The 27559-nt window shown below is 52.0% G+C and overlaps 1 protein-coding gene across 1 annotated transcript in view; it reads right to left on the bottom strand.

Annotated features, from left to right (window-relative positions):
• Positions 1–328: 328 nt before the first annotated feature.
• Positions 329–27559, bottom strand: part of CAMK2G (calcium/calmodulin-dependent protein kinase II gamma) — a 57326-nt gene continuing 30095 nt past the window's right edge. Inside the window, exons 14-26 of the mRNA XM_008578468.1 lie at positions 25115–25198; positions 24890–24932; positions 22275–22337; positions 20239–20282; positions 13318–13350; positions 10843–10911; positions 9619–9663; positions 8873–8921; positions 7594–7707; positions 5272–5347; positions 4733–4827; positions 3021–3265; positions 329–2331 (exon numbers count right to left, since the gene is read on the bottom strand). Coding sequence (XP_008576690.1) covers positions 3033–3265; positions 4733–4827; positions 5272–5347; positions 7594–7707; positions 8873–8921; positions 9619–9663; positions 10843–10911; positions 13318–13350; positions 20239–20282; positions 22275–22337; positions 24890–24932; positions 25115–25198 — 948 coding nt within the window. The 3' untranslated portion in view covers positions 329–2331; positions 3021–3032. The remainder of the gene's footprint in view (positions 2332–3020; positions 3266–4732; positions 4828–5271; positions 5348–7593; positions 7708–8872; positions 8922–9618; positions 9664–10842; positions 10912–13317; positions 13351–20238; positions 20283–22274; positions 22338–24889; positions 24933–25114; positions 25199–27559) is intronic.

Raw genomic sequence — 27559 nt, 5'->3', positions numbered from 1 at the left:
GGGTGCGGGCCCGTCCACTCCGCCCTGCGGAGGGGGAGCCGGGCCGGCCCACTGAGGGGGGCGGGGCGGGGCGGCCCCTGACGCGGGCGGGGCCAGGGCGGGGCCAGAGCTTAGGCCACCACTTAAGGGCCCACGTCCTCCCTTCCCACCCCAAACCCGCCTCCGCAGCCCGGTGGACTGGTTGGAGGGTGGTGAGTTCATGAGGAAGTTTAATTCTATAAAGAGCCCAAAGGGAGTGGGAGAAGGTACCTCTCTCCATCTGAAGCCTTGTAAGGTAGGCTGCTAAAACTAAGCCTCTGGCCATAGCCTCCAACAGCGTAACACAATGGACTGTTTAAAGGTTATTTTATTAAATATCTTCAGTTCAAGGTTTCATTGTAACAAAGCTATGAAGGGTCTACCAACATTCAGAACAAACACTATTTTTAAATTATTTCTATGTCGTCATGCAAAAATTCTGCATCAAATGCCTTCCATTTCCTGTTTAAAAGGTGATTTTTTTTTTTTTTTTTAATAGTCTATTGTCTATAGATGCTGACATTAGCCCCAGAAGAGGAGTAAGAATGCTAAGAAGTGGGGCTGGAGCAGCCATATGAAGCTATGGGTCTCAATGGACTCTAAGACCATTTGTCTTCAAGCCAGCAAAACCAAACTCTGTGGTGAAGGTATTTGCGTGCTGGCACTGCAGGGCAGGAAAGGCTTAGGGCCCAGGGGCTGGGGCATGCATTAGGTGCTCAGAGGAGCCTGGCTAAATCCAAGCACCAGCACCTGTGAGCTTGCTTTCTTAGGTAAACCTGTATGTAGCTTTGCCTCTTCTCCCAGCTCCCGTGCCTCTTGCAGGTAGTCCAGGGAGCTGGAGTCTACCCACCTTTCTCCCCAAAGTGCAGATATTTGTGCAGATAAATCTGCACAGTTGTTTTGCGGGAACCAAGGCTGTGACCAATTGCTCCTCCATTATCTTCTCTGCTATCTGCTTAGGGTATAGATCTTTCCCTCCTGGAATGGAACTCCTTGAGCACAGAGAGAGGCAATGAATTGTAGGAGCCTTGGCTCTGGACACCTCTTTTGGGTACATGCAGGTGGGGGACAGGGGTGATGCCCATGCAGATTGTCCAGCAGTAAGTCTATACTTCGGTTGGTCAGTAAAGAGGCCTCTTTAAAGAGGACACCTCTTCTTCTTGCCAGAGTGGTCAGGTCAATCTCAAGGACAGGAAAAGAGATGGACGTGCAGCAGGGGAAGAGTAAAATGGAGGCAGCCCTGAGGGCAGCCTGAATGCATAGAAACAACCACCCCTTATCCCGCTGCCTCACTCCTCCCATCCCACAAGGGCACTTGGCAGTGGGCCCAGGCCCAGATGAGGGTCAGCATGGGAACCACCCCATGTAAAGGCAAGACAAAGATGGTCCAGATCAGCACAGAAACAGAACTGCCAAAGGTGGCAAGGGGAGCCCTGACCAGGGCCTGGGCTCTCTCCTTGCTAATAAGAAAACAAACACGAAGCAAAGCAGCAACCCCTTCCCCTTCCCAGCTGCAGGGATCAGGCCTCAACATCAGGGCCCACGTGCATTGTGCATCCTATAGAAATGGATGAATAAGTGAGTGCATGTCAGACTAGCACGAGGTTTCATTGGCTTTGTAGCGGTCACACTTCTGCAGCACCAATTCTCTTCCCTTCTACACTAAATGAAACAGTACAGCAACGTCCAGGCCCTCAGTCCTGAGGCCACTGCTTCTCAGCTGCCTCTGCAGCAGGCTGGGAGCTCTGTGTTCTCTCCCAAGTAGGTCTGATGGCCGTGGTGTTTTCATCAGCCTCGTTCTAGGCGCCTATGCAAGTTCTGAAGAAGTCCATTCTAGACCTGGAGTAAGCAGGCCACCTTAGGGGCTACAACACGTCATGGCCCCCAAAGCTCTGTCAGAGTTCTTGTCTGGTCCCCCTGAGTCAATGGGGGCCAGAGGCTGACCTCACCTCTTCGGGGCTGGTGGATAAGCCCGCTGCTCATGCCAGGATGGGCGTCACACAAACTCCTGCCTTCTTGCCAGCCCAAGGGCTATCGGTGGTTTTAAAACACATCATGGTATGGATTCCTTTTTTTTTTTTTTTAGACAACCTTTTTCTTTTCTTTTTTCTTAAATGTAAAAAACACCTCGGTACAGCAGAGACAGACACGAAGGGTGGGCGGGAGGGCTGCATGCAGGGGCGTGCATTGGCTGCTGCCGCTTTGTAATTTAATTGTTTTAAACCTCAACGAACAGGACTGCCGCTGTCACTCAGGCCCTCCAGAGCCACTGGCTGCAAAGGTTCGACCTCCGGCTGGAATATCCTAGTGCCCCTGTCAGACAGGACAGAACGTGGTAACAGAACAGAGGACAATGAGCACATGGATAAGTTTCAGGGACTTAAGCACACTACACACAGTTGCCAAGTCTGCCTGAGAAGGTGGGGGATGGGGAGAAAGCTAATCTCAAATATAATATTGCCTCACGTTTGCTGAGTACTTACTAAGTGCTTTACTTATCTTATTCAATCCTTACTACAATTCAATGAAGTGGCCACCACTCTTTCCCTCTTTTTTTTTTTTTTTTAAAGATGACCGGTAAGGGGATATTAACCCTTGACTTAGTGTTGTCAGCACCACGCTCTCCCAAGTGAGCTAAGCGGCCATCCCTATAAAGGGATCCGAACCCGTGGCCTTGGTGTTATCAGCACCACACTCTCCCAAGTGAGCCACAGGCCGGGCCCTAATCTTTCCCTTTTTTTTGATAGCTAAGGAAGCTGAGGCTTAAGGAGGGGAGGAAACCTGTCTGAGGTCACCCAATTTGGAAGCCATGAAACCAGACACAAGTGAATGTGATTCCAGAGCATAACTTATTACAACCATACAGCCCAGCTTTTGCCACTCTGGGATGGCCCACACCTCCTCCCCCAGTGCCACCTCCCAGCCTTCTCTACCTCCTTGGACCTTGCCTCTCCCAGCCTCTCCCAGCCCCTCCCAGCCCCCCTACCCCCCACGAGGTGCACCTGTGGCTGAGCTCACTGCAGTGGTGCAGCAGGGGCCCCTGAGCAGTGATAGTGGACATTGAGCCACTTGCCATCCCGGCGGTGCCAGACTCGGGTCTCTTCTGACTGGCTGGTGCGAGGCCGACCCTGCCCATCGATGTACTGGGTGAGGCGGATGTAGGCGATGCAAGCTGCGTCCTCCCCAATCACATGGACATGTGGGTTTAGGATGGTGGTATGGATGGGCTTGCTGTTCTTGGACAGGACTGCAGGGGGCAGGGCGGGGTAGGTAGGAGGGCATCAGGCCTGGGCACCTGCATTTTCCTCCCAGCCTGCACTTCCAAGTCTCACCCTCTCTCCAGCAACCATTCCCAAAGTCTCCACTTCCCTCCATATACCCTCCAGGGGCCAGGATACCCCATTACATTAGTCTTAGTTATCCAAAAGGAAGAGAAAAGTAGGTATCAATGATAATAGCAGCTGCTCTTTTAATCAGGCTTGTGCCGGGGGTTTACATGCATGAGCTGTGCAAGTATGTCTTGATTGATATTATTTTCTTCATTATAAGATAAGAAAATAGGCTTAAGGACATTAAGAATTTGCCCAAATCATACACTTGAACCCAGGACCACGTGTCTCTAACTATAAAGCCTAGTCTTTCTACTCTGTTAGGCTGATGTTTAGATTTCATAAGGGCTGGCTTGTCCCTAAATAAGCCTGCAGAGCAAACTCATGAACTTGAAACATTCTAAATTGATTTGTAATTAAACAAACAAAAGGCACCAAAGTTAAAACAATCACCAAAGCACCAAGCTCAGGATATTCCCAGGGCTTCCAGGGTGCTCTGGGGGAAAGGCAAAAGAAGTTGGATTGCCATTATCAGTATATGCTGTGCAAACTGTCTTGCTTTTATTGATATTCACATATTAGTTCATTTCAAATGTCAGACAGGAGGTGTATGAGACCTTCCCTAGAATTAGTATCAATTCTGGAATTGCTTCTGGCTAATAGATTGCCTAGGTGAGGGTTTACATATGCAGTTGAGCTGTCAAGAGTATGGGAGTCAGTAGAGAAAACAGTGACAAAATAAAACTCAGGGCAGGATAGGGAAAGCCCAAGATAAAGTGGGAAAGAGAAAAAAAGGAGGGGAGAGTCTCAGAGAGTGGAGAGAAAGATGGGTGGGGGTGATGATTCAGCTGCTTATCCCCTGGGACTTCCACGAACTGACCAGAATGCACGCCCCCCCATCCAAGACAACTGCCTCCCTTGATATTCAGGAGGATCCTAGACACAACTTCTGATCTCACAAATCACCAGCAGTGCCCTGTTACTTGCTTGCACATTCTTATCCTGGTTTTAATTTCCTCTATTGTGAAACCTGCAGACACAGAGCTTCATTATTACTTGCTGAGATAATCTCAACTTAATCTCAAAGGGTTTCCAATCTGTTTTGGAAAGAGGTGAGGCTTAAAGAAATACAGTGACCCTGATTGTGGTGACCGGCACTGCCATGAGGCAGCTGCAGGATGAGTGGACACTTGGGACTCTGGAGCAGGGCCTTCGAAGATGCCAGTTTAAGACCAGCAGGGCACAAGGAGGCAAGCACACAGAGCAGGGGAGCAGCAGGAAGGGCAAATAAGGGAAAAGGGCAACTGGGGTGAGGAGAAGGCGAGCAGGGGGCAAAGAGGGTGAAGGGGCAGGCAGGAGTATAGCAGCAGCACGAACCCACTCACGATTCTCAAAGTAAAACTTATGGAAATCCATCCCCTCCACGAGGTTACCAAGGGCCTCAGGCTCAAAGGAAGTAAGGCCTGGATCACAAATCTTCCTGCAGAGAAGAAAAAAAAAAAGCAGCCTGCTTTCTTCCTCATCAGTGGTGTCTGTCCAGTAGCAGTAGGTTAACTGTGGGCCATGCCTGACAAGATGGCTAAGATCTTCAGGACCTCCCTGCTGAGCCCACCAGGGCACCCAGCAGCCTGCTTTCTTCCTCATCAGTGGTGTCTGTCCAGTAGCAGTAGGTTAACTGTGGGCCCTGCCTGACAAGATGGCTAAGATCTTCAGGACCTCCCTGCTGAGCCCACCAGGGCACCATGGGCGAGCTCAATCACAGGGAACCCACCTGGAAGGACTCCTAGCCTAGGGGCCTGGAGTTTAACTCAGACACTGTGCCCAAGGCCCAGCCTTCTTTTTTCCCAGAGTCCTAGCTGCTTTTTGGAAGCTGGGAAGGCCTTGAGAGATGACTTAGGTATCTGGAAAATGGGTCTCTACTCACGTGTAGGCCTCAAAGTCCCCATTGTTGATGGCTTCAATCAGCTGTTCTGTGATCTTAATGATCTCCTGTTTTCGCACTGTGGGGGAAAAAATCCACCAATTTACCTGCTAGGAAACCTCCCAAGTCACAGACAGCCCTCCCCAGTCCTTCAGGGAGTTCCTGTGATCTCTTTGACAAAGACATCCCTCTTCTCTGTCTTTAAGGCCCTTTGTAGGAAGAGTGAGCCCACCTTTCTCTCCATCCCTCTCTCTGGTGTCTGCAGAGCCAATGACCCCCTCCTCCTGAAGTCTACCCATTAGTTACAGTTCTCTGGCCTTTGCCTTCCTCTCCATCAACAACCAGGTCACATAAAACAATCATGTCTTTAACAGCCGAGGAGCCTGGCAAAACATAGATGCTCTACCCAAAGTCTGTGTGTCCCGTCTCCAGAAGGTGCAGGCTTTCTGAAAGCATCTCCCAATATGGCTGTTTCCACACCTCACTTCTCTCACTAGAAGGGGCTCAGTCAGGCCTCATTCCTAACCCCACTCAGCCCTTATTCAGTGGTCCAGACCTAGCCTTGGGCAACAGCCAGCCTGAGAGCAGAATCTAGCTTAGGTAAGAAGGCTCCAGAAGGATGAACAGAGCCCTAGGATGGATGCTTAATTGTCTTCACCCTGCTCATCAACTCCACAGGGCTTTTCTGGGATAAAAGATCTTGGAACTGCAAAATCTCTTGACAGCCTCTCACCATAGAGATGGCTCCGTTTACCCTAGACAAGCCTTAGAAAAGCTATACATCTCATGCTAGCTCTCATGCCAGAACGTGTCTCTCCAGAAAACCAAGACAGGCAGTCAGCGTCTTGACAGAGCCCCCCTTCCCACTCCATCCTGAGCCGAGGACAGCAGGTGATGTCCTGCTCTCATGGGCAGCTCACTTACAGGGATCACCACTATTAGCAGGGGGCGCCACCAGGGTAAGGGAGGGCTTGGACTGAGCTCAGGCGAACCCTGATTGGATCCCCAGGCTGGCCCAGGCCACAAGCCTTTCCTCACAGGAGCGAGAGGCTGCAAGGTGAATGCAAGCATCAGAACGGCAGGACCAAGGCACAGCCAAGGTGCACAGCTGTGGGGGGGGGGGCAGCACAGCCAAAGGTGCAGCAGGAGGGGGCCCCATGGCCATCAGCACCACCAGGCAGGCAGCCCCAGGAGAGCAGGTCAGGGGATCGACGAGCTCTACCCACTTTCTATACAGCCAAGGTGCACAGCTGGGGGGGGGGGGGCAGCACAGCCAAAGGTGCAGCAGGAGGGGGCCCCATGGCCATCAGCACCACCAGGCAGGCAGCCCCAGGAGAGCAGGTCAGGGGATCGACGAGCTCTACCCACTTTCTAAAGCAGCAAGCAGGGATGTGCACACAACACACACTCTCTCCCACCCCCCAAACCCATCTGGAAGACCTGACTGGGGCCCTACGGGTGAAGAGGATTGTGTTTGGAAACTAAAAGGACAGAAGGTGGGAGGAAAAGAAGCAGACAAAGGCATCCTCTAACACAGATGTAACTAAAAATATAAATATGAGCTACCACGAACCCAGCAAGGCATTGCATCAAGACCTTCTTGTGTCTCATTTATTTTTCATAACCACGCTATGAGGTAGATGCCATTTTGTTCCCACTTTACAGATAAGGAAAGTGAAGGTCTGCGAGGTGAAGCTATTTCACACATTTGAGAAGACGGAGTAGCTGGGATTTAAATTCAGGTCTGTCTCACCTCAAACCCCATGCTTGTAACATGCCGTTACACTGAGCCTCAGGAAATGCTGCATGCCCAACACAGTTCCTCAGCTGTCGCAATTCCACCGCTATTTCACACATTTGAGAAGACGGAGTAGCTGGGATTTAAATTCAGGTCTGTCTCACCTCAAACCCCATGCTCGTAACATGCCGTTACACTGAGCCTCAGGAAATGCTGCATGCCCAACACAGTTCCTCAGCTGTCGCAATTCCACCATGGTCCATGCCCACCCCCACGGACCTGTCTTGACTCCGCCCTTCCTCCTGGCTCGGGGCTGAGAAGAGGCCCACTGAACATCCCGGTAGCCTTCTCCTCCCTCCACGGCAGTTCTTCCACCCACTGTTCTGGTATTTCTCTGGGCCCAGACTCAGACCCCTGCCTGGTATTGACAGCGCCTCCAGTCGGCTGCCCACCCCAGCAGAGGCTGTGCTCCCAAAGCTTACTAAGACAGGCAGCTGGGCTGGGCTGACAGCTCTGGTAGGGATCCCTGAGGGGCTTCAGGATGAGCCAGGGAGATGGAAGCCAGAATGTGCCTCCCTCACACTTACTGGCTGAGGAGCAGAGAGAAGGCTGGGGCTGCATGCCTGCAGAGGGGGCTGTTCTGTCCCGGGAGCTCCGTCCTTCAGGCACCGAGCTGCCATTCCCAGTGCGGAGCGGGGCAGCTAGCCAGCCAGGGCAGGGCAAGGCAGAGCAGCCAAAACAAACAGAACAAGGCAGGTGAGCGAGCAAGCCGGTCAGGACCCGAGCCCGTGGCACTGCAGAGCCGGGCATGGTGACGCCTCGGGCTGCTGTGGACACTGGACCACATCCCACATTGCCACCTCTGCCAGAGAGGCATCCCAGCCGAGAGCACCAGGAAGGTGCAAACATGGGCTTGTGGCTTCCAGAGGAGCCTTAAAACAGCCTGTACAAGGACCCCTGCTCCTGGGGAAGGTACTCTAGAGGGCAAGGCCCCAAGGTCAAGAGCCCAGCAGTGAAGGTGCCTCCTACTCTGCCAGCATGGCCAGAATCAAACTGATCTGACCTACTCTCAGCAGCTTGAAGGTACTGTCCTTTACTCCTTATATGTTTACGCTTTTTATTTTATTTTTTTGGTTCCCAAAGGTTTGGTGCCTCCTTATTGCCCCTGGGCATGTTCTCTCAGCCCCATCCTACAACATTCCTCCATCTTTTCTGATAGCCTGGCCTAAGGTCACTTAGTGTAGGCAAAAGGAGCAATTCTAGGAGGCCAAACCAAAGAGCAGGACAGAGATTCCCCGTGGCCTGGCCATGCCCTCCCACACCCTGGCACTGGCCAGCCCCAAGCTTAGGCTGGTGGCCCTCACAGGCCTACCAGGACACTGCCAAGTGTGGCTTCACAGATGTCAGATCTGTTCTGACTCCATCATTTGTGACAAGATCTTGGGACTAGAGTAACCAACTCATTCCAGTGTGCCCCAGGACTGTCCCATTTTTAAACCGAAAGTTCCACGTCCTAGGAACTGCCTCAGTCCTGGATACACTGGGATGATTGGTCACTCTGTTTATGACTCATGATACTTGTGCACTACTTCTGCAGGACCTGTTCTGGGAGGTCACATCAGAATGACCAACACAAACAGTTCTAGACTTGGGATCAAAAAAGAGAAGCTTCTTGCCCAGCCCAGCAACACCAGACAGGGGCCACCTATCTTGGCCCATGGAAAATAGCTTTTATGCCAAGTCCACTCCTGGGGTATAAGGAGCCACCAATCCCAGTTCTGGGGTCAGACAAGGCAGGTGCCCCACAGGAGACAAGGTACCTGGGTCACTGCTGGGGTCCCTTCCCCTCCAAAGGCCGGCACCTACCTTTGAGGTCCTCATCTTCTGTGGTGGTGTTGCAGCTCTCTGTGGAGCCCTGCAGGCCAAAAAGAACATGTTTCTATACGCTCAGACCCTTTGAAAATGGAGGTGGCAAGCAGCAGAAAAGCAGAGTATGTGCTCCTACGAGAGGTGCAAGGGGCAATCACAGAAGGTCCTACTTCCACCATTGCTGTCTGACTCTTACAAAACTCTAGATTCCCAAATCCCCGCCCCTCGTCTTCCCCAGCTCAGTAAATGGCACCATCTAGCCAGTTACTCAGCCAAAGCCAGCAATCATCCTTGATTCTCCTACTCTTCTTCCCTTTTATACCCATCACCCAACCTAAAATAATACGCGTTGGTCCTACCTCCAAAATAAATCCTGCGTCTTACCTCTTGTCTTCAAAGGCACAGTACAACCTGAGTCCCGGCTACTAACATGTCACACCTGAGCTACTACCACAGCTTCCTGGTCTCTCTACTTCCACACGTGCCTCCTCCTCAGATTTCTTGCTCAGAGTGATCTTTTAAAGTGTAAGTTAGGGCTGGCCGGTTAGCACACTGGGTAGAGTGTGGTGCTGATAACACCAAGGTCAGGGGTTGGAATGGAGCAACTAAGGGCACATGCTTCCTCCAGCCTAGTCTCTGCAGACATCTCGGTCTCAGGGTGTAGGAACCTGAGGCCCCTGTGACCCAGTCCACCTGTCTCCTGCTGACCTGTAAAGCAGAACACAAGCTCAGGAGCCACTCACCTTGATCCCATCTGTAGCATTGTGCACCACGGTGGTTTGTGGCTCCTGTGAGAGAAGATGAAAATTATCCTCCTGACTTGGGGACAGACCTATAGCTCTTCCCTGAGGCACCCCACTCCCACCCCGGTACCCCCATAGAGCCTATGATGACCACTGAGGCTTGCCCACTAGCCATCTCCTCAAGATAAAATATCTTGGCTCAACTGAGGTCCCAGGAAGCTGGAAGCCCTGAATTTAGGTGACAGCACTGGCTGGTAAGAAGGAGGGAACTGGCACTTAAAGGAAGCAGAGTCCTGGGAAGTGAGAGGACAGGGGCCTCTGTCCCTGAATTCTGCTGGTTCTGAGAGTTTTTCCACATGGGGATCCCATGGGGGCAGGTATACTGGAGGAACTGTGGGACTGGGGGCACAGGCCGGGCCCTGCCAACAGTGTTCATCAAGGGGTGTGCAGGAGGCAGGGACACAGGGAAAGCAGAATGATGAGGCCTCCCATGAAGACCCAGGATGCCCCCTCAGCAAGCTGAGCCCAGGGAGCTGACCACTGCGCCCACTTTCTGCTTTCTCCAGAGTTCCTGGCCCCATAGCAGCATGTCAGGGGGCGTGAGGGTCCGCAGGAAGTAGAGGGAGTAGCAGGCATGATCCCTCTGCTAACTCTCTAGTTAGCCACCACTAGCAGAGGAATCTGAGAGCACACAGTGCCCCTTGGAAGAGCTCAAAGAGAACTGAGACAGCACGGGGCCCTCCAGGAACCCAGAGACCTCAACACCACCCAGAGGTGGGGAGCCCCAGCCCTCCTTCCTGTTCCTGGTTTTGCAAAAGAGAGGCCGAGGCAGGTTTTACAAGGAGGCCTCCAAGAACTGATGTACAGGTCCCAAGAACACACCTATCCTCTCTCCTTTCGTAAGCAACTCACCTTCCCGGCCCCCAAAGCAGACCCACTGGGGTGCCAGCCTGGGGCTGGGAGGTTTAGCTCAGAGCCCTAATCACTCCTACTCCCAGCAGCAAAAGGGGCAGGAGCAGCAGTTCTGCCATGCAGGACAGAGTGTGGCCAAGCGGGACAATGAAGGGGATGGGGTCTACAGGGCAGCACACAGAGCAGCCTGCGCTACCAGGATCAAGAAAGGACAAAGGCTGAGGAGGCCTGGGAGGGAGGACAAGAAGAGGGAGAGGGAAGGAGCAGGAGGCAGCCAGGGGCAGAGGTGGAGAAGCTGTAGTCAGGAGGTACCATGGCCGTCTGCAAGGGCGCGGGCTCTTGGGCTGGGCTTACGAGACTGTTTTTGTTGTTGCTCTGTGGCTGAGACAAGAAAACAGATGGTTTAGTTCCTCCGGAGTCACTAAAGCCGCTCAGGTTTGACTCCCAGACCTCCCTTGCCCCCTGGCCTGGCCCAGAGGAGCTAGGCCTGAGGTGGCCTCCGTAACACTATGGAGATGGGAGCGATGGCTGGCGAGATGATCAGAGGAAGGCAGTATTTGGAGGGACCGAGGGACCTAGCTCTGAAGACATCCTCAAGGTGGGACCACCCCAAAGACTTTTTTTTTTTTTTTTTTTTTTTGTCTTCTTTTTTTCCATGTCCGGCAACGGATCGCAACCCTCAGTGTTGCCCCCGTACCGGACCGGGGACCGGCAACGGGATCGCAAGCCTCGGCGTTGCTCCCGCGCCTCGCTCAACCAGTGAGCGGGAACCGGTCTATACGTGGGATCCGAACCCTCGGACGGGAGCGCCGCCGCGCTTCCCAAGCGGCGCACTATCCAGTGCGCCACTGGGCCGGCCCCCAAAGACTTGTTTTAAAGCATCTCTCCAGAAATCTCTGCTCATGCCAGGTGCCCTGTCATTGCATAATCACACTTGATCCAAAGAAATTCAGGATCTTCTTCCCACTTTATAGGGGGAAAAGAGGGTGGTTTACAGGAAAGCAGAACAAAATTCAGAAACTCCGGCTGCTTATCTGTGGGCAATCTCCCGCTGTCCTCTCAACCTGGCAGTTGCATTTGCTTCCCCTTACAATACCAGCTTGAAGCCTGATCTGAAAGAAGAGGAAGAAGAGAAAGACTACCTGGCCTAGGAGGTGGTGTCCAGAGAGGAAAGGGGTGGAATTCGACTTTGGATACAAAGTGCATCCACTGACCCCAGGGAGCAGAGACAGAGCTGTACTGACCACCTTTCTGCCTGATAAATCTTGAACTTGATCAGCTGGAAGTGAGGACAGAGCTCCATGGAGGGATGGGTTAATCCTGGGGGGGGGGGTTGTGGCTGCAGTCCCAGAATTCAGACCATAGGAAAGAGTAAGCTGCCCAGCAGGCCCATGCTCCCAACAGCAATACGACCACCAGGACTGTCTCCTTGCCTTTCAAACCCTGCTGAGTAGCACATAAGGGGGAGGCCGGGGGGAGACGGTGAGGAAGGAAGGAGGCCAGTCTCCAGGGTGGGGAGCCATTTCCATGCTCCCTGCCTCTTGTGACTCCCTAACCAGTGTGCTCAGTCTCACTGGGAGTCCCAGTGAAGTCGGTGGCCACCAAGGAGCAACATGATGCTGCGAGTTCTTCAGCAGGCAGAGAGACAAATGTGTGGTTGTCAGCTCTGGGCAGGGCGCAAGGGAGGACACGCTGACAGCTGGAACGAGCTTCTCTCCTGGGACACACACAGAAAGCGTCCAGACTGTCCTACTTCTTGCCTGGAGGCCTCTTGGATCAGACCTGAGGCCATCTACCCCCACCTTGCCGTCAGTGGCTGAGACATCCCCAAATCCAGGGCTAGGCATGGAACTTCAAGCCAGCCACCAAGTGCTACAAGACTCCACTGATATCTGCAGGCTAGAGAAGAGGGGTCCCAGGAGTGGTCAGGCTGTGGGTCTGACCTCATACAAGCCGTGCTGTCTTCCATTTCCTCCAGGAAGGGGCGGAGCGCTCCCGGCTGGACTGCTGATGCTGGCCTCTTGTTCAGGGCTGCTAGGGAGGAGTGCCCTGCCTGCAAAGCCCAGCTGAGATCAAGACCCTCTCAGGGAGCAAGGACTCCAGGGTGCCCATAAAGCCCGCCTTATCTACAGTGGGCTGGGATGTTTCCCAAATGGCCCCATCTCTGGTTTTAATGGATGGTTTCATAATGACCCAGGCTGCTATGTTCTCCTGGGTCCCCTGTGTCCCACATGAAAGATGCCTTCACTGCAGTCTTTTAGCAGTTCCCCCTGAGGGCTGGGTGGGCAGGATGAAACACTGGGCACAACCAGATAAGGGGACTCGAACAGGGGAAAAGCCAGGACAGCAAGGCTCAGGGCCGGGAGCTTCTGACCAGCTCCTCTGCCCACCACACAGCTGGCCACCAGCTGCCAGTCTACAGGAAGCAGCTGCTTAGGCCCAGAGGCAGGGCCTCTCCTCCTGAGTGACAGTGAGTAAGGGTCTTTTCCTGTGCTTGCCACCTGGTCCCCAGTCCTTGCCAGCTCCACTTCCTGCCCTGGGCTGCTGGGGGCTGTCCAGCCTCCACAGCAGGGGGTGCCATACAACACCATCCAATGCCCACTCTTTAGGCCACTGGGAGACCTTGGGCAATGGCCCCGCCTGGCAGGACAGGCCACACCTGCCCACACAGCACAGACATGCAGTGAGGATGAGTGAAGCACACGCACATGGCAGAATGGGCTTGCGTGGCCGGCAGGCGGGTGCAGGCAGCATGGAGTGGGCGATGGGTGGGCAGGCAAGGCTCACCATTAGGTGCACGCTGGAACTTGACTTCCTTTTCTGGACTCACCACAGCAACAGGAAAAGAGAAGGGGAAAGAGCAGGTAAGAAGAGAAGCACAGAGACGCTGCAGGTTAGTGCCCCAGAGTGGGCTCTGCGTCGGGGAGAGAAAAGAGCGGAAGGTGGAGACCCAGGGTCCGGTGGCAGAGGGTTCGAGCAGCATGCAGACCGACGGGCACGCACGGCCCTCCAGACCGCGGGACAGGAAGACTCCTCTGCTGTGCGGTTCACATACACTCACTTAGTGCACTCTGAGACATCCCAGCCTTGCTCACAGAAAGCTTCTTACGGGGATTAAGTCACGAGCCTGTGAGGGTGAGTAACATTTTGCTGCAAATTTACAGGTCTGTGTTCACAGGCTAGCTTACCTATAAGGCTATTTGTTTCTTCTCATCACTAGGTCTGTCTGAAATTTGAGTGAGCAGCTACCAGGTAAATTGCAACAGCTACTATAAGCTGTCCTTAGTTTTCATAACATGTGACTTCTGAACCTACACTTTGCTGCACCCCTAAATTGCTTTTCAGATAAAGATGTCGAGCTTTTGCAAATCATACAGCAGTAAAATTTTGGCCTCCCTTCTTTGTTGGTATGGCCATGCCTGTTTAAAAGATTTGAATGTTTTACTGCATGTTGCAATTAGTGGGAAATGAAAACACAGGATCGCTGTGATTAAAAGTACAGTCATCATAAGGGCCGGCCCGGTGGCGCACTGCTACAGTGCGCTGCTTGGGAAGCGCAGCGGCGCTCCCGCCAAGGGTTCGGATCCCACATACAGACCGGTTCCCGCTCACTGGCTGAGCGAGGTGCGGGAGCAACACCGAGGGCTGCGATCCCGTTGCCGGTCCCGGTCCGGTACGGGGGCAACACTGAGGGTTGCGATCCGTTGCCAGACACGGAAAAAGACAAAAAAAAAAAAAAAGTACAGTCATCATAAAGATGCAGAGACGTCGGCCACGGGGAACGCTGACAGCAGTGATTCCATAGCCTCAACTAGACACTCACTGACTTCATGCTCAGATGTGAAACAAGAGCATCAAAGACCGTGAGGGACAACGAAAATCTATTGTAGAAGATTGTGTCTAGAAGGTCAAGGTTAATTATGAATTTTATAATTAGCTCGCTGGGAGACACAGTCCCCTCGGAATATATCCGTCTGCTGTTTGACTTTCGCATGTTCGTGGAACGACATCCAACAAACACTTGCTGGGCCAGCCCGTGGCTCACTTGGGAGAGCGTGGTGCTGACAACACCAGGACAAGGGTCAAAAGTTCCCCTTACCCTTCATCTTTTAAAAAAAAAAAAAAAAAAAAAAAGCACTTGCTGAAGGCTGTTCTAGGCACAGTAAACACATCTGACAAATTGTTCCTGCCTTCAAGGGGCTGACATTCTACTTTAGAAGACATTTTTTGGAATATATTATAATCAAAAGAAGGGGGCTACAAATAGTTAACAGAATGGTCCATAATTTAGATTTAGAGCTAAAGAAAATAAGTACCTAAATATAACAAGGGCACTTGCATTAATCTTTCAAATATGCTCAAATATGAGATTTTACTTCCAAAATTTTCCCTCAGAAAGAGGGAACTGCCTTACATTCATATGTATTTCATATATATCTTCTTACCCTTTACTCAGTTAAGAATGTTGATGCTTTGAGGGGAAGTCCATATCTCACCTGTCCTTGTCATCCCCACGGTACCTAGCAAAACGCCTTCCAGTCAGCATACGATCAAAAGGTGCTTTCTGAGTTGAGCTGGGTTTGCTGCCTCTGGTTTTCTCCCTGGCTAGAGCAGAGCACAGGTTCCTAACTTGTGCTGAATCCCAGCAATGAGAACCCCACCTGGACACTCACTCACCGGGCCCAGTCTTGGTTCTGGTGATTTTCAGGGGCTTGTTGTCCCTAAGGCCACTGCCAGTGGCTTTTAACTGGACCTTACCTTAAAGCAGAAGACTTTCAGCTGTCTGCTTCAACCTAATGGACAAAAAGCTCCCAGCTCTCTCCTGGCTGGCTCTTTTTCCTAAGCTCTCCTGCACAAGAACCCGAGATCCCCTTTTCCACTCAGAGATTGTTCCTCAGGTTAGTGAACACCTGTCAACTGCTCTTTTCCTCCCTTCGGGCCCTTGCCCTCAGCCACACACGACAGGGCTCGTTTGGACCAGCACCCTGTTGCATAAAGAACCACATCTCGCTTTTATTTACAAATTATATATTTATTCATAAATTTAAACTGGAAAAGGGTTTAAGCCTCCATTTCATACTTAATTTAAACAAACAAATATTCAAATAGTACTTAAGGAAAGAGCTATAACCTTTTTTTGTTTTCCTTGCTTGCTTTCTTTTTCTTAAAGATTGGATGGCCATTCCGGCCTGGGACTTGAAGAATGCACAAGCTGTCCTAGACTGGGGTCCTCATGGGATCTGAGAGTTTGTGGCCCCTTCAGTCCTGTCCTCACAAGTGGCGCTTGCTCTTCCACAGACCCTGGGTCACTGGCCTTCACCTTCAAAGGAATCTAAACAGAACCTGAAGTCTCCAAATTCAAAAGCACAAGATAGGCTAGCTGCTCAGACCAATGCTAGTATTTCGACCATCTTGCAGAAAGCTTCTGAACGTGAGAAAGAAACCTCCCTACAAGCAGTAGGAATTGGGGAAGGAGGGTAGGGAACGGAAAATGGGGTCTAAAAGAAGAATCCAGGATGTTGAAAGCTCAGGACCTTCTGAGCAACTGCACAGGCTTCCCTAGTAACACAGAGCATCACCTTTACTCTCAAGAGCCCAGAAAGGTCGGACTCTGCACAACTTGCTCTGTCCTCTTCTTTCCCCAGCCCTTTCCTGCAACCACGCCATTAATTGTTATGTACACGTTCCCAATTATAAAAGGGCTACAGCCCCATCACAAACAATGAGGGAAACAAACAAACAAAAACACCACCCATCATACTATCACTCCTCTGGTCTTTTTTCTTATGTAATTAAAAAATAACATTATAAGCTATATACAAGTTTATGCCTTACTTTAAAAATAAATAGGATTTTGATTTTTATTCTGATTATAACAGAAATGCACAGTCTAGGTGAAAAATGTAGAAAATACAGAAAAATGTATAAAAAAAGTTTCCCAAATTCCCATCGCCCAGTGAAGTTAACTATTAACACGTCAGTGGGTTTTCTCCCAGTTTCTTTTCTACAAACACATTCTTTTTGCAACATAAAATTGAGAGCATAATGTATGTGCTCCTTTATATCCCACATTTTTCACTTAATATAAAACATTTCTGTCACTATATAGTGATGGAAATGAACAACTATGTCATGGTCTATTAAATACATTTCCTATAATTATTTAGTTATTTCCTTATTGGCTTTTGAGATTGTCTCCAATCTTTTCAGTTATAAATACTGTCATGCTAAACATTTTTCTGCTTTGAGCTTTTCCCTATTTTGAATTATTTCTTTAGGAAAAAAATCCCAGAAGGAGAATTATAGGGTAAAAAAGGCAGTAGGAACATTTTTATGGCTTTTGACACACAGGCTGTTTTAGAAAGGACCACTCTGGTTTTCACTATAATCACTAACTTAAAAGTCAGAAAAATGGGACCTTTTTTCAACTTGCATTTCTCTGACATTAGTGAGGCTATGAATTTTTCCACATTTGTTATCCAATTCTACTTCCTCATTTATAGATTGTCAGCCCATCTTCTTTCATCATTTATCTACTGGGTTTTATGAGGGATTCTTATTCATTAAAAAGCGCTTTGAATAAAAATAATATTAGCTCCTCCCATCACACCTGCTGTATTTTCCCAGCCCACGTGTTATTGGCCTTTTAATTTTGGTTGTCATTCCCTTCCTAAACACCTGCAGATGTCCTCTGGTCCCACCATGATACTGAAACTCTTTTCTCAAAAGAACATATCATAAAACTCATTTACTGAGCACATCAGGGTCAGAAACACATAACAGGGCAGGTTCCCCACGTTCTTAATGAAAGCAATTTATCTAACAATCCTGTCTGCCCAGCTCTCATGCCCAGAGTCCCTGCAAGATGTGACATCGCTGCACACCTCTGTTCTGCCCTCACCCCTTTGTTCTCTCTCCATTTCCTTTGCTGACTCCTCTTCTTCCAGCCCCTTGTTAACAGATAAGCCCCAAAATTTGCTTTTACCAGACTCCAAAAACTTTATGTGCTTTGAATTCATATGGAGGAAATGTACTATTAAAATCCACAGATTCTGCTCCCCACCCAAGGCCTCCAGAATCTGAATTCCATACTGGACCTGGAATCTGTACATTTTAACTAGCTCCTTCGGCTAAATCTTACATGGCTGTGCCTAACATTCATCTTTGGGTCCAGTATCTAGAAAGTTCTGCTAAAAACCTGTTCCTCGATGGCTCCTGCATCCTCTTCTCTCTCCACCTCAGCAGTCACTGTTTTATTGCAGGTCCTGTTGTGTGTAACTGCTCTTCCCTGCAGCCACACACAGCTACTGACGTTCCCAGAACCCTCACACTGTTTCACACGTGTGTATCTTCGCATGTGCCATCCCCTCTGCATGGACTATCCTTCCCCTCCGCTCCCCTCCTCATCCTGGTGAACTCCAGCTAGTCCTTGAAACGCAGTTCCCGGGCCATGTCCTTCAGGAGAGTTTCCAGTTCTGGTTTGGATACGTGTCTCTCTTCCACTGTGAACACCTTAAAGGGCAGATTATGTCGCTGCCTTCCCAGATCCTGGGGCACAACAGGCATCTAAGAAGCACTGGCTGAGAGAGTGCATGCAGGTAACTCAGTCAGGTGAGCCCCAAATCTACACGTCCCCTGCCAGCCTCTCCCTGGGCTACCCCAGGTGTTTCCCAGGGCCTTTCAAGACATCTCCACCCAGACACTCCCCTGCCTTCTCAGTCTCAACATGCTCTCAAGGCAAGAGGTCTAGAAACCTTGATGTGACCTCTGATGAATCCTTTTCAACCCGCCATATCCAGTGTGAGCGTCCTTGGACAGGCCTCTCGTCAGAGCTCATGTTCCCGGCGTCACGCGTGCAGCGAGACCGGTCTCCTGCAGGAGCACCTGTTCTGATCGGCGGGTGCCTGTGCTCTCCTGAGGACGAAGTACTCCCCCTTTCTACTTCTAATCACCTGTTCTTCTCCACCCTCCCCCCAGGTTACCGCAAACCCTAATGGACACCTCTGCGTCCAGTTCCTCCCCTCTTCCGTTCGCCCTCACACTCTCAGCCAAATCCTCATCGTCCCTCTTGCCACAGCGTCCTGCTCGGCGGCCTGGGGTGCCTCCCGGGGTCTAACACACACACCTGTCATTCTGCCTGACCAGACTGATCCCGCATGTTTTTGACATCCCCCTATCACACACCCTGTGATCCCATTAAGCAGAGAACATCCATATGTGTAAGAGAACCCATAAATATGTTTTGTTGTTTTTAAGTTATCCAAGTAAGAAACTCATTTTAAGGACGACATATAGTGCAAAGTAAAAAACGAAATGTCTGTCTCCATGCCTGGAGGCAATCACTGACTTGGCTCCGACCTTCCTATGTCCCTTAAGCTTTCTCCAACAAGCTTTTTCCTGTAAGCTCTTTCGTGGGCTGAGCCATCCCGTGCAGTGTCCAGTACCAGGGCTTAGCTGGGTCCAGATGCGCGCTTCCCTCTTGCCCAGGCTGGACAATGGCTGCATCACCTCTTACACCTCTTCCATGCGTCCCCCAAACCGAGGGCAGTGCTGGACGTCTGATAGGTATTTACTATCAAATACTTTGTAAAGACCGATTGATTTTAGCTTCTTCCCCAGGTAGAAATATCCAAAATTTTTCTCCAACTCATCCTGTCCCCTTTTCCTAGCTCGGCTCCACCCACCCAGCTCACACCCAGATCCAGGGGGGAAGGGGCTGCCCAGCCACCCCAGCTCCACGTCAGCAGGAAGGACACAGAAGCAGGCATGCAGAGAACAGAGGGAAAGAGGAAGTGGGAGGGGAGGGAGCGGGGCAGATCTCAGCTGTGGATACAAGATCCTGGGAAAAGGCCTAATTTAAACTTTCGTTGGAGATTCAAAGATTTGGATAATTCCATGGTTGAAACTCTCTATGGTATAAGTTGGTGGGCTTCAAGACAGCTTAACTCCTAACCAGTGCCCAAGCCCCAGGACTCCTTCTGCCTCCAGAGCATGTACAGAACACCTTGGGTCCTTTGGGTACTCCGAGCCACCTCTCCGTCCCCTCGGCCAAGTAGCCACTCCCAGCAGGGCCTTCTGTTGGCCCCCGAGGGCCCCTGGTCCCTTCTCTTGCCTTATAGGAACAGCTCCCTCGCCAAATGGGAACGAGCTGTGCTACCCTGTGTTCCTCGCCTTTTGCTGAGGAGCCTATGCCTCAAGAAAGCTTAAGACACGTTCGCTCAGTGGTATCTGGGCTGGGTTCTGGACATATTTTAGAGATAAGGAAAAAGACCAAAAGGACAGTGGCTTCAGGTGCCAAGCCCTGTACCTTGCCTGAATCACTCGGGCAAACTTTGCTTTCATCTGATTATAAGGGGCTGTGCTTCAAAAAGAAAAAGAAAATAAATAAAATAAAGATTAACCAAATGACCTAAAAAACCCAGTGGAAGACGGGTTCGGGGTTTGGCTCTGGTCAGCTCTAATGTGGATCGCTCCCCCTGAGTCTGTCCCATCGAGCTGGGGTCAGGAGAAAGACCTCTCCCCTCTCCCCTCTCCCCTCTCAGGACGGTGGAACCTGCTGTTCTGGGCACAAAAGCTTCTGGGTTAAAGCAGAAGAGCTAGGACGGGAAGATTCCCAGGGAGAGGGAGAACAAGTTGTCAGGATGTCCCCACAGTGACTGCTGGGAGAGAGAGGCCAGCCTCCGGTCGGAAGGCTGGAGAGACACCTACCTTGACACCACCGTCCGACTTCTTGTTCAACAGGCTTTTGGCAGCTGTGAAAACAAAGAGGAAAATCAAGTCTCCACAATGTACCCTCTCCCCAACCTCAAGTCTGGCAGCTGGATCTGCAAGAGACTGCTGTGTCTGCCAAGGGAGCCCGTGGTCTCCCGAAACCCCTGAAAGGGCCCTTCCTAGCAGCCCCTCAGTACGAAGGGCATCTCAAGCAGCAGCAGAGGCCTCAGGGCGGCACCCTAGGATATCCTCTGCCATGGAAGAGGGCTCAGCGACACGGACACACTGCACTTGGGAGAAACCGTGTTCAGTACTGGAGCTGCCTGGGACACTGGGAACTCTGCCTTCAGCAGCCTCCACCAGGCCTGGAAGCAGAGTGCCAGGGTGAAAGGTGAGGGCTCCATCCCCAGATGCCATGGAGGTTCTCTGGACAGCCAAACTGGAAGGATGCAAGACATCTCCTGAGTGTTCTCGAGAAACAAAGTGTCACAGTTCACGAAGGAGACCAGACGTGAGGACAGACAGGCACAGACACAGAAATCAGGACCACCTACAGGAGGGTTTTGCCAGGGGGTTGAAGCCTTCACTGGACAGGTCCTTACCAGGTTTACTGGGGCCTAGCTGCCACCTTTTCTCCAGAGTCTACTCTGGACCCATGAACAGGAAAGGACTAGGCAGAATAATGAGCTGTCAAACAGATTTTAGCCAGGCACAGGGTGACACTCAAGACTGATGAGCTCTGTGCTGGAAGGCTGGTGACACTGGCTGGCCAAAAGCCACAGGAAGGCAGCAGACAGTGGGTGGAGAGTCTGGAAGGCATAGGGAGATGGAATCAGCCCAACTGTCTGAGCCACCCGGACTGCCCTGGGTTTGTATCTTGGTTCCACCACTTGCCAGCTGTGTGATCTTGGGTGAGTTACTTAACCTCTCTGAGCCTCAATTTATCTATAAAATGGGATAAAACAGGGCTGAGGTCACAGAACAGTGGCGGGGATCCTGTGGGATCGTGGGGATCCCATAGGATCATGCATGAAAAGCACTTAGCAGAGTGCATGGCACACAGCGAGTACTCTGTGTTAACCATGGTCACAACTGCTGCTACCCTTCTGCCCTTCAGGTGGCCATTGCTACCCCTGCTGCGTCCCATCTCTCTCCAGTGAGAACAGGGGTCCTTCCACCACAAGAATTCTGATTCTAAAAAAGGCCACTGGTCTTATCTCCAGCCATGCTGAATTTGAAAATTACAATTTTTAAAATGTGTTTACTAGTCTGCCTGACCACCTAATGTCTAAGTGCTTGACATACACCAGCCAGATCTCAACTCTGGTTGCCCATTAGAATCAGCTAGGGAGCTAATGCCTATCACATCCCCTAGGGATTCTGCTTCTATTTGTCTGGGGTGGGGTCCTGGCATCAGGAATTTTTACCAGCTCCCAGGTAATTGGTTGTCCTGTACAGGCAAGGTTGAGAGCCTTCGATACACAAGATATGGAAACTAAGGCTGGGAGAGCTGACATGATTTGCTCAGGGTGTGGCAGGGCTAGGATCCAAACCCAGGGATGGCTGACTCCAAGGCTCTGCACTCCAGAGCCTTTCAGACCTGAAGGCCTGCAAACACCAGATTTTACAATTTTGATGGGAGAGGTTTCCTTTGTGGGGTCTTACACAGTGCTGCAGAAGTCTAGTCCTAGACTTTGGACTTTAGTCACTGGGGGGGGCCACCATCAGCCGTAGCCCCCACAGGCAGGTCAGGCTCTCAGGCCATCTGGAGGAGAGGCTCCTAGGGCCCAGCTCCATGTCCCCAGGCTATTGCCTCCTGAAAGTTGGCAAGCGCCCAGCATGCACCGCTGGTTAGGGGGCTCCTTAACACCAATGCGCTTGCAGATGCCAAGTTAGGTGGTCTGTCCGGCATGCCCATCTCAGCCCGCAAGCATGGGACTCGCCTCCCTGGTGAGTGGGCCTGGCATGCTGGCCCTCCTGGTAGGGTGGCAGGGAGCCGAGGCAGGCGGTCAGGGAGGACTCATGCCACGTACCTTGCCCGGCCAGGCCGGCGGCGCTCGCGGCAGGCGAGGCGGGGGCGGAGCTCTGCCTGCCAACTGAGGGGATACAATCTCTCAGTGCACAGAGCTGCCGCAAAGCCACGGGGGCCAGTCAGCAGCGAGCATGCCCCAGCCGAGGTGCGGGAACCGCTGGCCGCCCACACACAGCAGGGCCCAGGTGGCGTGGCCAAGCCAGCCCAGCTGGGGTAGCAGAGGTGCCACGGGCAGGCCGAGGAGGCAGGTGCAGCCAGCCCTGCAGCAGTCTGGGGGCCTGGGAGGACCAGGCTGGGACAGGGCATAGGGAATACCGTGTCTCCACTTTGTGGAAATGACCTCAGTGCCCATCCTATGACCACCTCAGCTGAGGGTCCACAGGGAAAGGCCTGATTTGGTGAGAGGTGGGTGTTCTTCCTGAGGTAGCCCAGCCCAAGCATAAGGCTATGAGGACTCTGAGCTTCGCCTTCAGACCTTCCTTCCCTAGGACCTAAATGAAGCCATTATCAGAGAGCCTGGAACACAGGGCTGCCCTTGACCCTCGCCATGGATCCATGGCCCTGTGCAGCCATGTTTACTGATGGGCCCCAGCTCCACGTCCCCCCCACTCAGAGACACGGGTCCCTTTCTTAAGGGAGGTAGCCAGGAGAGGCAGCTTTTCTGAGCCTATAGTTCAGTGTGCTGAAGGTGAAGATGCCCAAGAAACAAGCCCCCAGAAAGAAAACAAAGGCTGCTGAAGCAATAAATTCTAGAAGCCTAATTTTACCATTAGCCAAGCTGCTGGAGTCCAGGGCTAAACTGCACCTGCTATTTGGGGTCAACTCAGAAAATAGCCTAGCTCGTTCCTTAGGAAACACACAGGTACCCTTCCTTCTTGATTACACCTGAAGATACCTCTTTCTGCAGAAGCTTCCAGAGACAAGCTCTGTCCTCTGCTCCCAAAATCAGGGTACAAGAGGCCATCCTGGAATGTTTACAAGCATTCTTTTTTGGTCTCCTCTGACCCAGGGCTAAGTGAGCTCAAAGGCCAGATGAGGTCTAGGCAACAAGGACGGGAGGCTCTTTAGAGATGAATAAAAGTGCTTTGTCCTAACAGAGAGACCGATTTTCTGAAACCAGGACACCAATTTCCTGAAATGGAAGGGGAGGGTGCTGTGGAGGCCTGAGGCCACAGGACAGGCATTTGCTATTGACTGGCCAGGCTCAGAGAGAAGCAGAAGCCTGCCTGTCTTCACATGTCTTTGACTTGGAGAGGAGAGAAGACAGGTCACAACACTAGGGGCGGCTCAGAAATGCCCTTGAGCGTCCTCTAGAAAGTCTCTTAAACCCAGAAAGTAGAAGTTGCAGGTAACTAGAAGACGGGAAGCATGGTGTGGGACTCCAATTCCACCTCTGTGGGAGGTGGCCAGCTGTGCCCACCAGTTCCCATCTGTATGGTGAATCCAGAACCACAATCTTCCCTTGTGGGTCCCACAACATAATAGCGAACCCTAAACCAGGGTCACAGGGGATGGGCCTGAGATGGGGCATCCCATGGGCTCACTATCCAGTCCTGACATTCCAGAGTTCTCTGTCTCTTGGGCTAGAGCTCGTGAAGCCCTGGACCTTCCTGCCTGCACATTCTCAAGCCAAGGCTTGGGTTATTGGAACCAGCAAAGATGAGCCCCTTGGGAACCGAGCCCAGGGGAGCAACCTCTGCCCAGAAGTGGCTGCCTACCCGAGCGGTGGCTGGTGCTCCCACACAACCCCCTCTCCCTGGGGGTGCAGAGGCAAAGCAAGGGAAGGAGTCTTGTTATGAGGATGAGAAGGGGGGTCTTGAATCAAAACAGCGAGGCTGGGGGTTAGAGGTGGGGAGACCAGGGCAAATGGCAAGCTGGGAAGAGACCTGTCTGTCTTTAGTTAAGTCCTAACGTTAATCTTTTCCTCATAGAAAAGCCACCGCTTTCCAGCCGAAGGCAAACAATGATGGGGCGGAGTCAAGGGGCAGTGGAGTGTCTTGCATCTTGAAAAGAAATGTCAAGTGTGATTTCCAAATTACTGGTCCCAGCTCTCCCAATTCCTCATGCAAATTTATGCAAGTTCCTTTCCCTCCCTCCTGCTGGTCTCTGTTTCTTCCCTTTTCCAGCTAGTATCACAGAGAGTATTTTCAGCACAAGTCTCTGTAGAGGTTTAACATCTGGAATAATTTCTGTTAGTCATCTCTACTTGGACGTAGTCAAGTCAGAGATCATCCCAGTTGGCCAACTGAGCAGACTCACTACACCATCTTTCTTTCTGTCCCCCAGCACACCCTCCAACACCCCAGACTGGCTAAAATCTTAAAGTGCTGAGAGTCTTCGGAGAATTAACTAAGAATCCACAGGGATAAGGTACGTGGGAGGCTGGGCAGGCTCCTCCTTGGAGTTTCTAGGGAATAGAATTCAGAAATGTGAACCCAAGCAAAGCCACCCAGAATCTCAGTCACAGGGCTCAGCAGCAGCAGCCCTTCCAAACAGGTCCTCATCCGTCCTTGGCCAAGGTGTTGCCCGAGACGCCCAGCGCTGTATGGGGGGCAATGCCCCTTTCCTGACCCACTCACCTCAGCAGAATTAAAATGCACAGCTGGGAAAACATACCTGAAAAGTTCCTGGAGACAAGCATGGTCGTGAGGATGGCACCCTGGGGAAAGAGGAGGGGCCTATGAATTCAATCGGACTCCAGAGAGCATCAGGACTCCTGACATGCCCAGCCTTCACAGCCCAGCTCCAGCCAGGAGGGGAGCTTCCTTCTGTGATGGGGCAGGAGCCACATGGGTAAAGGGCACGACTTCAGGAGGCTGGCGGCCCGGAAGCACGGCTCACCTTCAGTTTCCTCCGGGCGTTGAACTTGCGCAGGCATTCCACAGTCTCCTGACGGTGCATCATGGAGGCCACCGTGGACCGTTGCTGGAAGCCAGACAGACAGGCCGTGAGCCCCCAGCCCAGATCCTCTGCCCTTCACCACAGTCCTGGCACCGATGGCCGTGCCCAGGACGGGGTTGTGCACTTGGCCACCCCAGAGTTGCTCTGAAGATAAACTGAAGTCACAGATGTGAAAATTCTTTTAGAATAAAAGCACTACCCAAAACTCAAGACTACATAAAGACAAAGCATGAAAACACCGAAGGTAATTGATGCTAGGTGCGGGGACTGAGAGCAGCGTTCTAATCTGACCCTTGGGAAACTGAGGACGCGAAACGGGAGAGAGCATCCTACGTGTGGTGACCGCGTTCAGTCACGCCTTCAGGAGCTGTTTACTGAGCATCTACTGCGTCCCAGATGCTGGGCACTGAGAGCACAGGCAGGACTCCTGCTCCCTACGGAGAACACTCCTTCCTTCCAAGCGCCCCTCTCAACACCCCGCAGAAGCCGTGATCCGAGAGGCTGAGGGTCTTTACCCGGAAGCACCAATTCTCTTCATCGTGTTGGATGGAAAGTTTTCTTCCACGTAATTACTGCTAGATTCCTAGCCTCCTCAGAGCCCACGGGACAGTCTACACTTCCCTGATGACCCAGGGTCGTCAATACCAGCATCAGTTATTATGCAATGTCATAATACAGCGATGTCCTCGGGGGCTACAGAGGGATACAGGATTGCGGAGGGTGCACGACCCCCAGAACATATTTCCCCCCGTTTTAAGTTGCTCGCGCCCTCCCTCTGCTGTTGCTGTCCTGACTGGCCTGTTAGAACGACAGCCCTGGGACCTGCAGCGTGGGGCCAGCAAGCCCACGGGGCCGCCCCTCAACCCGCCCCTCACCCGTGGCCGCCTCCCTTCCCTGCTTCCCAAAGCATCTCTCCCCACCTTTTCCACCTTCCCTGAGTCTCTCATCTCACCGCCTCCTCCTCAGAGTAAACTTCTCCTCGAAGAGAAACGAGAGGGCATCACGAACGAACTCCCCTCCCCTCGGCTCCGCACCCCGCCCCACAGGTGACTTTCGCCGTCTCTGACCTAACCCAACCTTGGAGACACCTTCCCACACCTGCGTGGACCCCAGGCCCGGACTGGGGTCCCTCTCTCTTTTTGTTAACCAAACCTTTGCTTCCTCAACTAGCTAATATCTCCAACCCCTTCCCCAGACTAGATGCTTCTCTGCACTCTGCACGTTACATCCAAGCCTCCCCTTACATAAATCTTAAAGAAAAACTCAAAACTCCCGGACCCCCCTCCTCCTCTGAGCAGTGCCGCTGCGTTCCGCCCTCACCGTCTAGCTTCCCGGGCCCCTCCTCACCCCTTTCCTTCTCTGCCTGGCTGAGAACAGGCTTCCATCCGTCACACTCCACCGTCTCAATCAGTGACATGATGAGACGGTGGCCTCCAACTGGCCACAGCCAGACGATCCTTTCCCACCGTTATCGGGGACTCCCTTGGGGCCTGTGATCACCAGTGCTCCCTTACTGGGACCTCCTGTAGACGATCCTGTCCCACCGTTATCAGGGACCCTCTCGGGGCATGTGATCACCCGCACTCCGGGAGCGCCGCCGCACTTCCCAAGCGGCGCACTAGTGCAGTGCGCCACCGGGCCGGCCCTCTAGAACCATATTTCTAACTACCCATTGACTATCTCCAGCTGGAGGTCCCCAGACACAGCGCTCAGGATGTATAACACTAAAATGATCATCTCTTCTCACAAGCTGGCTCCTCCTGGGGGTCAGTGAATGGCACAACCCTCCGCTCAGTCACCAGCTCAAAACCTGTTGATGTATAACACTAAAATGATCATCTCTTCTCACAAGCTGGCTCCTCCTGGGGGTCAGTGAACGGCACAACCCTCCGCTCAGTCACCAGCTCAAAACCTGTCGGGGACTCCCTTGGGGCCTGTGATCACCAGTGCTCCCTTACTGGGACCTCCTGTAGACGATCCTGTCCCACCGTTATCAGGGACCCTCTCGGGGCATGTGATCACCCGCACTCCATTACTGGGACCTCCTGTCTCCTGGCTTCTGGATCTTTCTGCTCCTGAATTTCCTCTTACTCCAGAGGCTCTCATTCTCAGTCCCCTTTGCTGGCTCCTCTAACTCTCCCTGTCACTAATGCTGGTGTTTAGTGGCCATCTCTTCTGTTACTGATGTGATATGAATACAGTTCAAAAGTCTGTGGAAACACAGGGTTGTGAGGTAATATGAATTTTTCCATAATCATTTTTGAAGACCCCTCACCTAAGCTCACGGTAAGAATTCAATCCACACAGGAATGATCCCGGCTATTTCCACGGCCCCCCTACCAACCGTAAAGAGATTATGACAACCTGTATTTCCAATTTTTAACT

This window comes from Galeopterus variegatus, unplaced genomic scaffold, assembly GCF_000696425.1.
Source record: "Galeopterus variegatus unplaced genomic scaffold, G_variegatus-3.0.2 Scaffold1689, whole genome shotgun sequence".
NCBI lineage: Eukaryota > Metazoa > Chordata > Mammalia > Dermoptera > Cynocephalidae > Galeopterus > Galeopterus variegatus.
This window is presented reverse-complemented; position numbering and strand designations above follow the sequence as displayed.